Here is a 12900-nt window from a genome sequence, read left to right as displayed (position 1 = left end):
GGAGGAACTCCGAGGACGCAACATCATCTTCCTCAACCAGGTATGGCTGAACTTCGATATTAAACTGCATTTTGGTGTTTCAAGTCGATTAAATTCTTTAAATAATCTTTAATAAACCTGAATAACTCTTTCACTGCCTCAGTCTGTTGACATTGAGGGATTAAAGAAATGGTTTCCATTGCGGGCAATCTGTAAAATCCAGCGCGATGAACATTTACACAGCATCCTTCACAACCTTCAGATCTCCCAAAGTGTCGTCGTGACACTGAAGTATTTTGTTGGAGTCACTGTTGTAAGACAGGCAACATGGTGACTAATTTATACACAGCGAACTCCCACAAACACAAGGTAATGATCAGATAATCAGTTTTTCTGATGTTGGGTGAGGGATAAATATTTGACAGGACACCAGAGAGAATTTCCCAGACATCAAAATGGTGTCATTGGATCTTCAGCAACCACCTGAGTTGGCAGATCAGGGATTTTTCAGTGTCACATCAGAAAAAGGCGGTTCGACAGTGAATACCACTTCTGTACTGACCCTCCGAGAGTGCGGCACTCCCTCAGTACTGACCCTCCGAGAGTGCGGCACTCCCTCAGTACTGACCCTCTGACAGTGCAGCACTCCCTCAGTACTGACCCTCTGACAGTGCAGCACTCCCTCAGTACTGACCCTCTGACAGTTCGGCACTCCCTCAGTACTGACCCTCTGACAGTGCAACACTCCCTCAGTACTGACCCTCTGACAGTGCGGCACTCCCTCAGTACTGACCCTCTGACAGTGCAGCACTCCCTCAGTACTGACCCTCTGACAGTGCGGCACTCCGTCAGTACTGACCCTCCGAGAGTGCGGCACTCCATCAGTACTGACCCTCCAAGAGTGCGGCACTCCCTCAGTACTGACCCTCTGACAGTGCAGCACTCCCTCAGTACTGACCCTCTGACAGTTTGGCGCACCCTCAGTACTGACCCTCTGACAGTGCAGCACCCCCTCAGTACTGAACGTCTGACAGTGCAGCGCTCCCTCAGTACTGATCCTCTGACAGTGCGGCACTCCCTCAGTACTGACCCTCTGACAGTGCAGCACCCCCTCAGTACTGACCCTCTGACAGTGCAGCACTCCCGCAGTACTGACCCTCTGACAGTGCAGCACTCCCGCAGTACTGACCCTCTGACAGTGCAGCACTCCCTCAGTACTGACCCTCTGACAATGCAGCATTCCCTCAGTCCTGACCCTCTGACAGTGCAGCACTCCCTCAGTACTGACCCTCTGACAGTGCGGCACTCCCTCAGTACTGACCCTCTGACAGTGCAGTACCCCCTCAGTACTGACCCTCTGACAGTGCAGCACTCCCTCAGTACTGACCCTCTGACAGTGCGGCGCTCCCTCAGTACTGACCCTCTGACAGTGCAGCACTGCCTCATTACTGACCCTCTGACAGTGCAGCATTCCCTCAGTACTGACCCTCTGACAGTGCAGCGCTCCCTCAGTACTGACCCTCTGACAGTGCGGCGCTCCCTCAGTACTGACCCTCTGACAGTGCAGCATTCCCTCAGTACTGGCCCTCTGACAGTGCAGCGCTCCCTCAGTACTGACCCTCTGACAGTGCAGCCTTCCCTCAGTACTGACCCTCTGACAGTGCGGCACTCCCTCAGTACTGACCCTCTGACAGTGCAGCACCCCCTCAGTACTGACCCTCTGACAGTGCAGCACTCCCTCAGTACTGACACCCTGACAGTGCAGCATCCCCTCAGTACTGATCCTCTCACAGTGCAGCACTCTCTCAGTACTGACCCTCTGACAGTGCGGCACTCCCGAAGTACTGACCCTACGAGAGTGCAGCACTCCCTCAGCACTGACCCTCTGACAGTGCAGCACTCCCTCAATACTGACCGAGAGTGCGGCACTCCCTCAGTACTGACCCTCGGACAGTGCAGCACTCCCTCAGTGCTGACTCTTCGACAGTGCAGCACTCCCTCAGTACTGACCCTCTGACAGTGCAGCACTCCCTCAGTACTGACCACCTGACAGTGCGGCACTCCCTCAGTACTGACCTTCTGACAGTGCAGCGCTCACTCAGTACTGGCCCTCTGACAGTGCAGCACTCCCTCAGTACTGACCACCTGACAGTGAAGCTCTCCCTCAGTCCTGACCAACTGACTGTGCAGCTCTCCCTCAGTACTGACCTTCTGACAGTGCAGCACTCCCTCAGTACTGACCTTCTGACAGTGCAGCGCTCCCTCAGTACTGACCCTCTGACAGTGCAGCACTCCCTCAGTACTGACCCTCTGACAATGCAGCATTCCCTCAGTACTGACCCTCTGACAGTGCAGTACTCCCTCAGTACTGACCCTCTGACAGTGCAGCACTCCCTCAGTACTGACCCTCTGACAATGCAGCATTCCCTCAGTACTGACCCTCTGACAGTGCAGCACTCCCTCAGTACTGACCCTCTGACAGTGCAGCACTCCCTCAGTACTGACCTTCTGACAGTGCAGCACTCCCTCAGCACTGACCCTCTGACAGTGCAGCACTCTCTCAGTACTGACCCTCTGACAGTGCGGCACTCCCGAAGTACTGACCCTACGAGAGTGCTGCACTCCCTCAGTACTGACCCTCTGACAGTGCGGCACTCCCTCAAAGAACAAAGAACAAAGAAATGTACAGCACAGGAACAGGCCCTTCGGCCCTCCAAGCCCGTGCCGACCATGCTGCCCGACTAAACTACAATCTGCTACACTTCCTGGGTCCGTATACCTCTATTCCCATCCTATTCATGTATTTGTCAAGATGCCCCTTAAATGTCACTATCGTCCCTGCTTCCACCACCTCCTCCGGTAGCGAGTTCCAGGCACCCACTACCCTCTGCGTAAAAAACTTGCCTCGTACATCTACTCTAAACCTTGCCCCTCTCACCTTAAACCTATGCCCCCTAGTAATTGACCCCTCTACCCTGGGGAAAAGCCTCTGACTATCCACTCTGTCTATGCCCCTCATAATTTTGTATACCTCTATCAGGTCTCCCCTCAACCTCCTTCGTTCCAGTGAGAACAAACCGAGTTTATTCAACCGCTCCTCATAGCTAATGCCCTCCATACCAGGCAACATTCTGGTAAATCTCTTCTGCACCCTCTCTAAAGCCTCCACATCCTTCTGGTAGTGTGGCGACCAGAATTGAACACTATACTCCAAGTGTGGCCTAACTAAGGTTCTATACAGCTGCAACATGACTTGCCAATTCTTATACTCAATGCCCCGGCCAATGAAGGCAAGCATGCCGTATGTCTTCTTGACTACCTTCTCCACCTGTGTTGCCCCTTTCAGTGACCTGTGGACCTGTACTCCTAGATCTCTTTGACTTTCAATACTCTTGAGGGTTCTACCATTCACCGTATATTCCCTACCTGCATTAGACCTTCCAAAATGCGTTACCTCACATTTGTCCGGATTAAACTACATCTGCCATCTCTCCGCCCAAGTCTCCAAACAATCTAAATCCTGCTGTATCCTCTGACAGTCCTCATCGCTATCCGCAATTCCACCAACCTTTGTGTCGTCTGCAAACTTACTAATCAGACCAGTTACATTTTCCTCCAAATCATTTATATATACTACAAAGAGCAAAGGCCCCAGCACTGATCCCTGTGGAACACTACTGGTCACAGCCTTCCAATTAGAAAAGCATCCTTCCATTGCTACTCTCTGCCTTCTATGACCTAGCCAGTTCTGTATCCACCTTGCCAGCTCACCCCTGATCCCGTGTGACTTCACCTTTTGTACTAGTCTACCATGAGGGACCTTGTCAAAGGCCTTACTGAAGTCCATATAGACAACATCCACTGCCCTACCTGCATCAATCATCTTAGTGACCTCCTCGAAAAACTCTATCAAGTTAGTGAGACACGACCTCCCCTTCACAAAACCATGCTGCCTCTCACTAATACGTCCATTTGCTTCCAAATGGGAGTAGATCCTGTCTCGAAGAATTCTCTCCAGTAATTTCCCTACCACTGAAGTAAGGCTCACCAGCCTGTAGTTCCCGGGATTATCCTTGCTACCCTTCTTAAACAGAGGAACAACATTGGCTATTCTCCAGTCCTCCGGGACATCCCCCGAAGACAGCGAGGATCCAAAGATTTCCGTCAAGGCCTCAGCAATTTCCTCTCCAGCCTCCTTCAGTATTCTGGGGTAGATCCCATCAGGCCCTGGGGACTTATCTACCTTAATATTTTTTAAGACACCCAACACCTCTTCTTTTTGGATCTCAATGTGACCCAGGCTATCTACACACCCTTCTCCAGACTCAACATCTACCAATTCCTTCTCTATGGTGAATACTGATGCAAAGTATTCATTTAGTACCTCGCCCATTTCCTCTGGTTCCACACATAGATTCCCTTGCCTATCCTTCAGTGGGCCAACCCTTTCCCTGGCTACCCTTTTGCTTTTTATGTACGTGTAAAAAGCCTTGGGATTTTCCTTAACCCTATTTGCCAATGACTTTTCGTGACCCCTTCTAGCCCTCCTGACTCCTTGCTTAAGTTCCTTCCTACTTTCCTTATATTCCACGCAGGCTTCGTCTGTTCCCAGCCTTTTAGCCCTGATAAATGCCTCCTTTTTCTTTTTGACGAGGCCTACAATATCTCTCGTCATCCAAGGTTCCCGAAAATTGCCGTATTTATCCTTCTTCCTCACCGGAACATGCCGGTCCTGAATCCCTTTCAACTGCCACTTGAAAGCCTCCCACATGTCAGATGTTGATTTGCCCTCAAACATCCGCCCCCAATCTATGTTCTTCAGTTCCCGCCTAATATTGTTATAATTAGCCTTCCCCCAATTCAGCACATTCATCCTAGGACCACTCTTATCCTTGTCCACCAGTACTTTAAAACTTACTGAATTGTGGTCACTGTTACCGAAATGCTCCCCTACTGAAACATTTACCACCTGGCCGGGCTCATTCCCCAATACCAGGTCCAGTACCGCCCCTTCCCTAGTTGGACTGTCTCCATATTGTTTTAAGAAGCCCTCCTGGATGCTCCTTACAAACTCCGCCCCGTCTAAGCCCCTGGCACTAAGTGAGTCCCAGTCAATATTGGGGAAGTTGAAGTCTCCCATCACCACAACCCTGTTGTTTTTACTCTTTTCCAAAATCTGTTTACCTATCTGCTCCTCTATCTCCCGCTGGCTGTTGGGAGGCCTGTAGTAAACCCCCAACATTGTGACTGCACCCTTCTTATTCCTGATCTCTACCCATATAGCCTCACTGCCCTCTGAGGTGTCCTCTCGCAGTACAGCTGTGATATTCTCCCGAACCAGTAGCGCAACTCCGCCTCCCCTATTACATCCCCCTCTATCCCGCCTGAAACATCTAAATCCTGGAACGTTTAGCTGCCAATCCTGCCCTTCCCTCAACCAGGTCTCTGTAATGGCAACAATATCATAGTTCCAAGTACTAATCCAAGTTCTAAGTTCATCTGCCTTACCCGTAATACTTCTTGCATTAAAACATACGCACTTCAGGCCACCAGACCCGCTGTGTTCAGCAACTTCTCCCTGTCTGCTCTGCCTCAGAGCCACACTGTCCCTATTCCCTAGTTCTCCCTCAATGCTCTCACCTTCTGACCTATTGCTCCCGTGCCCACCCCCCTGCCATACTAGTTTAAACCCTCCCGTGTGACACTAGCAAACTTCGCGGCCAGGATATTTATACCACTCCGGTTTAGATGCAACCCGTCCTTCTTATACAGGTCACACCTGCCCCGGAAGAGCTCCCAGTGGTCCAGATAATGGAAACCCTCCCTCCTACACCAGCTGTTTAGCCACGTGTTTAGCTGCTCTATCTTCCTATTTCTAGCCTCACTGGCACGTGGCACAGGGAGTAATCCCGAGATTACAACCCTCGAGGTCCTGTCTTTTAACTTTCTGCCTAGCTTCCTGAACTCCTGCTGCAGGACCTCATGCCCCTTCCTGCCTATGTCGTTAGTACCAATATGTACAACGACCTCTGCCTGTTTGCCCTCCCCCTTCAGGATGCCCTCTACCCGTTCGGAGACATCCTGGACCCTGGCACCAGGGAGGCAGCATACCATCCTGGAGTCTCTTTCACGTCCACAGAAGCGCCTATCTGTGCCCCTGACTATAGAGTCCCCTATTACTATTACTCTTCTGCGCTTTGACCCTCCCTTCTGAACATCAGAGCCAGCCGTGGTGCCACTGCTCTGGCTGCTGCTGTTTTCCCCTGATAGGCTATCCCCCCGACAGTATCCAAAGGGGTATATCTGTTCGAGAGGGGGACAACCACAGGGGATTCCTGCACTGCTTGCCCCTTCTGGTGGTCATCCATTTCTCTGCCTGCACCTTGGGTGTGACCACATCTACATAACTGCGATCTATGACGCTTTCCGCCACCTGCATGCTCCTAAGTGCATCCAATTGCTGCTCCAACCGAACCATGCGGTCTGTGAGGAGCTCCAGTTGGGTGCACTTTCTGCAGATGAAGCCATCCGGGACGCTGGAAGCCTCCCGGACCTGCCACATCTCACAGTCAGAGCACAGCACCCCTCTAACTGACATTGCGTCAATTAATTAAAATTAAAATTTAAATTTAAAAAATTTTTTTTTTTTGAATATTTTTTTTTAAATTTCAAAGTTACTGTTGACTATCTGTTTCCTAGCACTAGATTTCTAATAGAAATGCGAAAGCTAAATATAGTACTCTCCGATCTCTGGCTTAGATATCCCTCTAAATTATAATTAAGTAATTATGTTTAATTAGTTACCAATGCTCAGTTTTTTAAATTTAGTGTAGAATCCCAACCAGCCACTCAGGCCACAGCTTTTCTGTGATTTCACTTCAGTTTCCCCCCGACACACACACACTTTGAAAAAGGTACAAAAGTAAAAATGCGTAAAAATCACTTACTTACCTTCTTCGTGTTAATAATAAAATATGGTACTTACCTCACACCAATGGGTTTTATTATTAGGTTAGAGGAGGAGGGCGGGTGGGAGACACTACACGTGTAGTGTCTCGGGTTTCCTCTCCACCAGAATTTATTGGTGAGGGTCTTCCCAGAAGTCCGCGGGTCGAACTTCCTGTTCCCGCTTTAAATACTAAAATATAAAAAAAAACAGAAAAGAGGGACCGAAAACGGGACCAGGTAAGTGTTTTTAAAGCACAGACTTACCTCCCAGCAATCACTTCTGCACTGCCCCCGCTGAAATTGACAAACCAGCTCCTCCTCTCCCGCCGAAATCGACTGCAGTCAGTACTGACCTTCTGACAGTGCAGCACTCCCTCAGCACTGACCCTCTGACAGTGCAGCACTCCCTCAGCACTGACCCTCTGACAGTGCAGCACTCCCTCAGCACTGACCCTCTGACAGTGCAGCACTCCCTCAGTACTGACCCTCTGACAGTGCAGCACTCCCTCAGTACTGACCCTCTGACAGTGCAGCACTCCCTCAGTACTGACCCTCTGACAGTGCAGCACTCCCTCAGTACTGACCTTCTGACAGTGCAACACTTCCTCAGCACTGACCCTCTGACAGTGCAGCACTCTCTCAGTACTGACCCTCTGACAGTGTGGCACTCCCGAAGTACTGACCCTACGAGAGTGCAGCACTCCCTCAATACTGACCAAGAGTGCGGCACTCCCTCAGTACTGACCCTCTGACAGTGCGGCATTCCCTCAGTGTTGACCCTCTGATAGTGCGGCACTCCCTCAGTGCTGACCCTCTGACAGTGCAGCACTCCCTCAGTGCTGACCCTCTGACAGTGCAGCACCCCCTCAGTACTGACCCTCTGACAGTGCAGCACTCCCTCAGTACTGACCCTCCGACAGTGTAGCACTCCTTCAGTACTGACCCTCTGACAGTGCAGCACTCCCTCAGTACTGACCCTCTGACAGTGCAGCACTCCCTCAGTACTGACCCTCCGACAGTGCAGCACTCCCTCAGTACTGACCCTCTGACAGTGCAGCACTCCCTCAGTACTGACCCTCCGACAGTGTAGCACTCCCTCAGTACTGACCCTCTGACAGTGTAGCGTTCCCTCAGTACTGACCCTCTGACAGAACATTTGATGAAGTTTGTTTGACATGGAATATGAAACCTTGCTGTGTACTGATTTAAGGAAACCTCTATAAATGGTTATAGAGTCAAAGAGTGAGATTCAACGGCCTCATTGTTCCTGATCTGGTGATGCGTCAAGATTGTTGAATCTCAAGAGAGACCTCTCACGAGATCCATGATGCTCGTGGCCTCTCGCAAGATTAATCCAAACCATTAGGCTCATTTAAATATGTCTGCGCCATATTCTCCTGGATTCTCCTGGGGCCCAGGAACTAACGACCTCCCCAGAGAGGCCTGGATCAGATGCTTTTTAATATGGGTCCACACAAACGTGGACCAGGCGTAAATGGCATGGGGTGTTTCCCAGGCTATTGGAGACCTTTGGGTGGAAGGGAACAGGGCAGGATGGCCCCTTGGCTCCCCCTCTGGCACCTGGGCACCTTGGCACTGCTAGCCTGGCACTGCTGAGGTGCCCAGGTGGTACTGCCAGGCTGGCAGGGTGCAGCCAGGATGCCCTGCTGCCAAGGTGGCATTGCCAAAGTTCTGGGCATGAGTGGGCCAATGAAGAGTTGGGGGGGGGGCAAAGGACGGTGTATGAAAGGGCCTCATGAAGGTTGGTGAGACTAAGGATGGGGTCCTGAATGGGGAGAGGGCTAGGCAGGGCGTGGTGGGGGGGGGGGGTGGTTGGGGACTTGAAAAGGGGGGGCCTCAGCAACCTCATAGCGGGATGTCCTCACTGGGGGGGTATTGCCCATGTGTCCGGGGGGTGAACTCGGCTATGGGTGACACCCACCCTCAAGCTCACTTAGAGATCGAGGCGCCCTTTCAAGGTGGCAGCCTGATCCCCGAGGAGCCGGAGTCACCGGCAAGTTCAGCTCACCGGTGATGAAATCATTTCAAAGTGTGGGCTTGACCGGGGATAAACACCCCAAGACCCAAAAAGATGACTAATTGTGGTTGAATAGAAGTGTGGATCCCAACCTAAAAGGCAGCGGGAAACCTGCCAAACCTGCCCAAAATGACTCATCTGGCGGGATTCTTCGGCCGCATCCGCCCGGCGACCGGAGGTTCCCGTCTGTGGTCAATGGACCGTTACATGGTCTGCGTCCCATCCGCAGCGATCTTGCGGTGGATGCGGACGAAGATTTCAGCCCTTAGAAATGTTTTGGCTGAATTGCACGCACACAGTCATAGTGGTCTACAGCACAGAAAACGTCCTTCAGCCGTTCACCTTTGCGCCAGTCAAAACAACCAGCTAACTTCCGGGTGCGGCTCTGCAGAGCTCGGTCGCATGTTTGGTAGCTCCCGCTTGGAACGGACTTTTGGGCTCTTTACAGGGCCCCCACGGCATTTGTTCGACGTTTCCCGGTGTGGGAAGAAGACTGCAACATTCCCCCGACAGTGTCCCCCAGGAATGGTATGTCTCTTGGTTACCAGACCCGGCAGAAACAGTAAAAGATTTGGCTGTAGCTGCAGCATGCAGGCGGGGAAGGGCAAGCTTAAAGCTGAAAAGCTGACTTGAGGGCCTTTATTTATTAAGGGTGAATTCTAGCAGCAGAGGGGACAACTGTGAAAAGATCTACCAAGGCCATTGAAGAAGCGGGGATGAGGCTTCCGGTGGCGGCCATGGAGGAGTAGGTCGCGCATTCGGCAGCTCCCGCCTGGAACGGACTCTCAGACCTTTTTCAGGAGTTTCCACAGACTTTTTGGGGCAGATTGGTGAAGCGAGCACTGCCAAAAGGATTCCCTCTCGAGACTTCCGGTTGCGGCTATGCGGAGCTAAGTCGCACATTCGACGGCCCCCGCAAAAACTGACTTTTGGGCTCTTTTCAGGACCCCCAAGGGCACTTTTTCGATGTTTCCCGGTGTGGGAAGGAGTTAATAATAGCTCCCCAACAGTATATGGCTTTTACCAGGAGCGGGGCGACAAAAAAGGTGGTGGTGGACCTGAAGAAGGGAGGGAAGAAGGACAAAATGGCGGCGGGCGGAGACCAGGCAGCGTGGAGGCAGTGGGCGGAGGAGCAACAGGAGGGTATCCAACGCTGCCTCAGAGAGATTAAAACAGACCTGCTAGAGCCGATGAAGGCTTCTATTGATAAGCTGCTGGAGACACAGACGGCCCAGGGGGTGGCGATCTGAGAGGCTCGACAAAAGATCTCCGACAACGAGGACGAGATCTTAGGCCTGGCGGTAAAGGTGGAGGCGCACGAGGCGCTCCACAGGAAATGGCAGGAGCGGTTCGAGGAGATGGAGAATCGGTCGAGGCGGAAGAAACTGCGGATTCTGAGCCTCCCGGTGGGGCTGGAAGGGCCGGACGTGGGGGCCTCTGTGGTCACCATGTTGAACTCGCTGATGGGAGCGGGGTCCTTCTAGAGCTGGAAGGGGCCCATAGAGTGCTGGCGAGGAGGCCCAAGGCTAACGAGCCTCCGCGGGCGGTGCTGGTGCGGTTCCATCGGTTCGTCGATCGGGAGTGTGTGCTCAGGTGGGCCAAGAAGGAGAGGAGCAGCAGGTGGGAGAACGCGGAGGTTCGGATATATCAGGACTGGAGTGCGGAGGTGGCGAAGAGGAGGGCCGGGTACAATTGAGCGAAGGCGGCGCTGCACAGGAGGGGGGTGAAGTTTGGCATGTTGCAGCCGGCGTGACTGTGGGTCACCTACAAGGACCGGCACCATTATTTTGAGTCTCCGGAGGAGGCGTGGGCCTTTGTTCAGGCCGAGAAGCTGGACACAGACTGAGGGTCGGGATGGGCGATTGGGGACTGCGGTGGATATGTTAAGCCTATTCTTTGTTCGGGGGGGGGGGGGCCTTTGCATTGCTTTAGGTTTCTTTTTCTCTGTGTTTTTCTCTTTCAGGTTGGGGAGGGTGGATGGGGCGGGTTGGGCACTGTTTTGGTTGGTGGCGGGGCCTGGTAGGTGGAGAGCGCGGGCTTTTTTCCCGCGCCAAAGACTGGAGGGGTGGGGCCGGGGCGGGGAAGCGAGGATTGTTTCCCGCGCTTAGAACGGATGGGGGAGGGGGAGAGCCTGTGGATGGGGAGCGGGAAAGGAGGGTGTGCCACACAATGGGAGGAGTCGAAGGGGAGGCGGGAGTGGCCGGGGTCAGCAGGAGTCAGCTGACTTGCGGAAGTGCAATGGGGGGAGTAAAGCAGCTAGGAGGGGGTCCTAACCGGGGGGGGGGAGGGGGGGGGATGGGGGGGGGGGGGGGAATCGAGTTGCTGCTGCCAAGGTCAAGGAGGAGCTGGAGCGAGTGGGGGAGGGGCGAGACGGGGGTATGCCGCTGTGGGGAACGGGCCGGGCGTGGGGTGCGGGCGCGTGGCTGGCCGAGGAGGGGTCATGGCTAGTCGGCGGGGGAGGGGGGCGGGTAGCCCCCTGATCCGGCTGATAACCTGGAATGTAAGGGGACTGAATGGGCCGGTTAAGCAGGCCCGCGTGTTCGCGCACCTGAAGGGGCTCAAGGCGAATGTGGTTATGCTCCAGGAGACACACCTGAAGATGGCAGACCAGGTAAGACTGAGGAAAGGGTGGGTAGGTCAGGTGTTTCACTCGGGGCTAGATGCCAAAAATCGAGGGGTGGCGATCTTGGTGGGGAAGAAGGTGTCGTTCGAGACATCGAGCATTGTGGCAGATAATGGCGGTAGGTACATAATGGTAAGTGGTAAGCTGCAGGGAGAGAGGGTGTTACTGGTCAATGTGTATGCCCCGAATTGGGACGATGCGGGTTTTATGCAGGTATGTTGGGTCGGATCCCAGACTTGGAAGTGGGGGGCCTGATAATGGGGGGAGACTTTAACACGGTGTTAGATCCGGCACTGGATCGCTCCAGGTCCAGGACGGGTAGGAAGCCGGCGGCGGCTAGAGCGTTGAGGGGATTTATGGACCAAATGGGAGGGGTGGACCCTTGGAGATTTGCAAGGCCGGGGGCTAGGGAATTTTCATTCTTCTCACATGTCCATAAGGCTTATTCTCGAATCGACTTTTTCATTTTGAGTAGGGCGCTGATAGCGAGGGTAGAGGATACCGAGTATTCGGCAATAGCCATTTCGGACCACGCCCCGCATGGGGTGGACTTGGAGATGGGGGAGGAGAGGGATCAGCGCCCGCTGTGGCGCTTGGAGGTGGGGCTGTTGGCGGACGAGGAGGTGAGCGAGCGGGTCCGAGGAAGCATAGAGAGGTACATGGAGACCAATGACAACGGGGAGGTCCGAGTGGGGATGGTATGGGAGGCACTGAAGGCGGTGGTGAGGGGAGAGCTGATCTCAAGGAGCAGAGGGAGTGCGGGGGAGAGGGAGAGGCTGGTGCGGGAGATGGTGAGGGTAGACAGGAGGTATGCAGAAGAACCCGAGGAAGGATTGTTGAGGAAGAGGCGCAGCATCCAGGCCGAATTCGACCTGGTGACCACCAGGAAGGCGGAGGTGCAGTGGAGGAAGGCCCAGGGGGCGATCTACGAGTATGGGGAAAAGGCAAGCCGGATGCTGGCGCATCAGCTTCGGAAGCGGGACGCAGCTAGGGAGATCGGGGGAGTTAAGGACAGGGGAGGGAGTGTGGTGCAGAGTGGGGTTGGCATCAATGGGGTCTTCAGGGATTTCTACGAGGAATTGTACCGATCCGAGCCCCCACGGGAGGGAGGGAGGGATGGGCCGTTTCCTGGACCAATTGAGGTTTCCAAAGGTGGAAGAGGGATTGGTGGTGGGACTGGGGGCCCCGATTGGGCTGGAGGAACTGATCAAAGGGATAGGAAGCATGCAGGCGGGGAAGGCACCGGGGCCGGATGGTTTCCCGGTCGAGTTCTATAAAAAATATATGGACCTGTTGGGCCCGCTGTTAGTTA

General features: G+C 53.5%; 1 protein-coding gene across 1 annotated transcript in view; it reads left to right on the top strand.

Moving 5' to 3' along the window:
• The first annotated feature begins 8854 nt into the window (after nt 1-8854).
• The window catches only part of LOC140404124 (germ cell-specific gene 1-like protein), a 52510-nt gene continuing 48464 nt past the window's right edge, over nt 8855-12900 (top strand). The window contains exon 1 of the mRNA XM_072492543.1: nt 8855-8941. Within this exon, the coding sequence (XP_072348644.1) occupies nt 8855-8941 (87 nt within the window). The remainder of the gene's footprint in view (nt 8942-12900) is intronic.

Source organism: Scyliorhinus torazame, chromosome 29 (genome assembly GCF_047496885.1).
Source record: "Scyliorhinus torazame isolate Kashiwa2021f chromosome 29, sScyTor2.1, whole genome shotgun sequence".
Lineage (NCBI taxonomy): Eukaryota > Metazoa > Chordata > Chondrichthyes > Carcharhiniformes > Scyliorhinidae > Scyliorhinus > Scyliorhinus torazame.
This window is presented reverse-complemented; position numbering and strand designations above follow the sequence as displayed.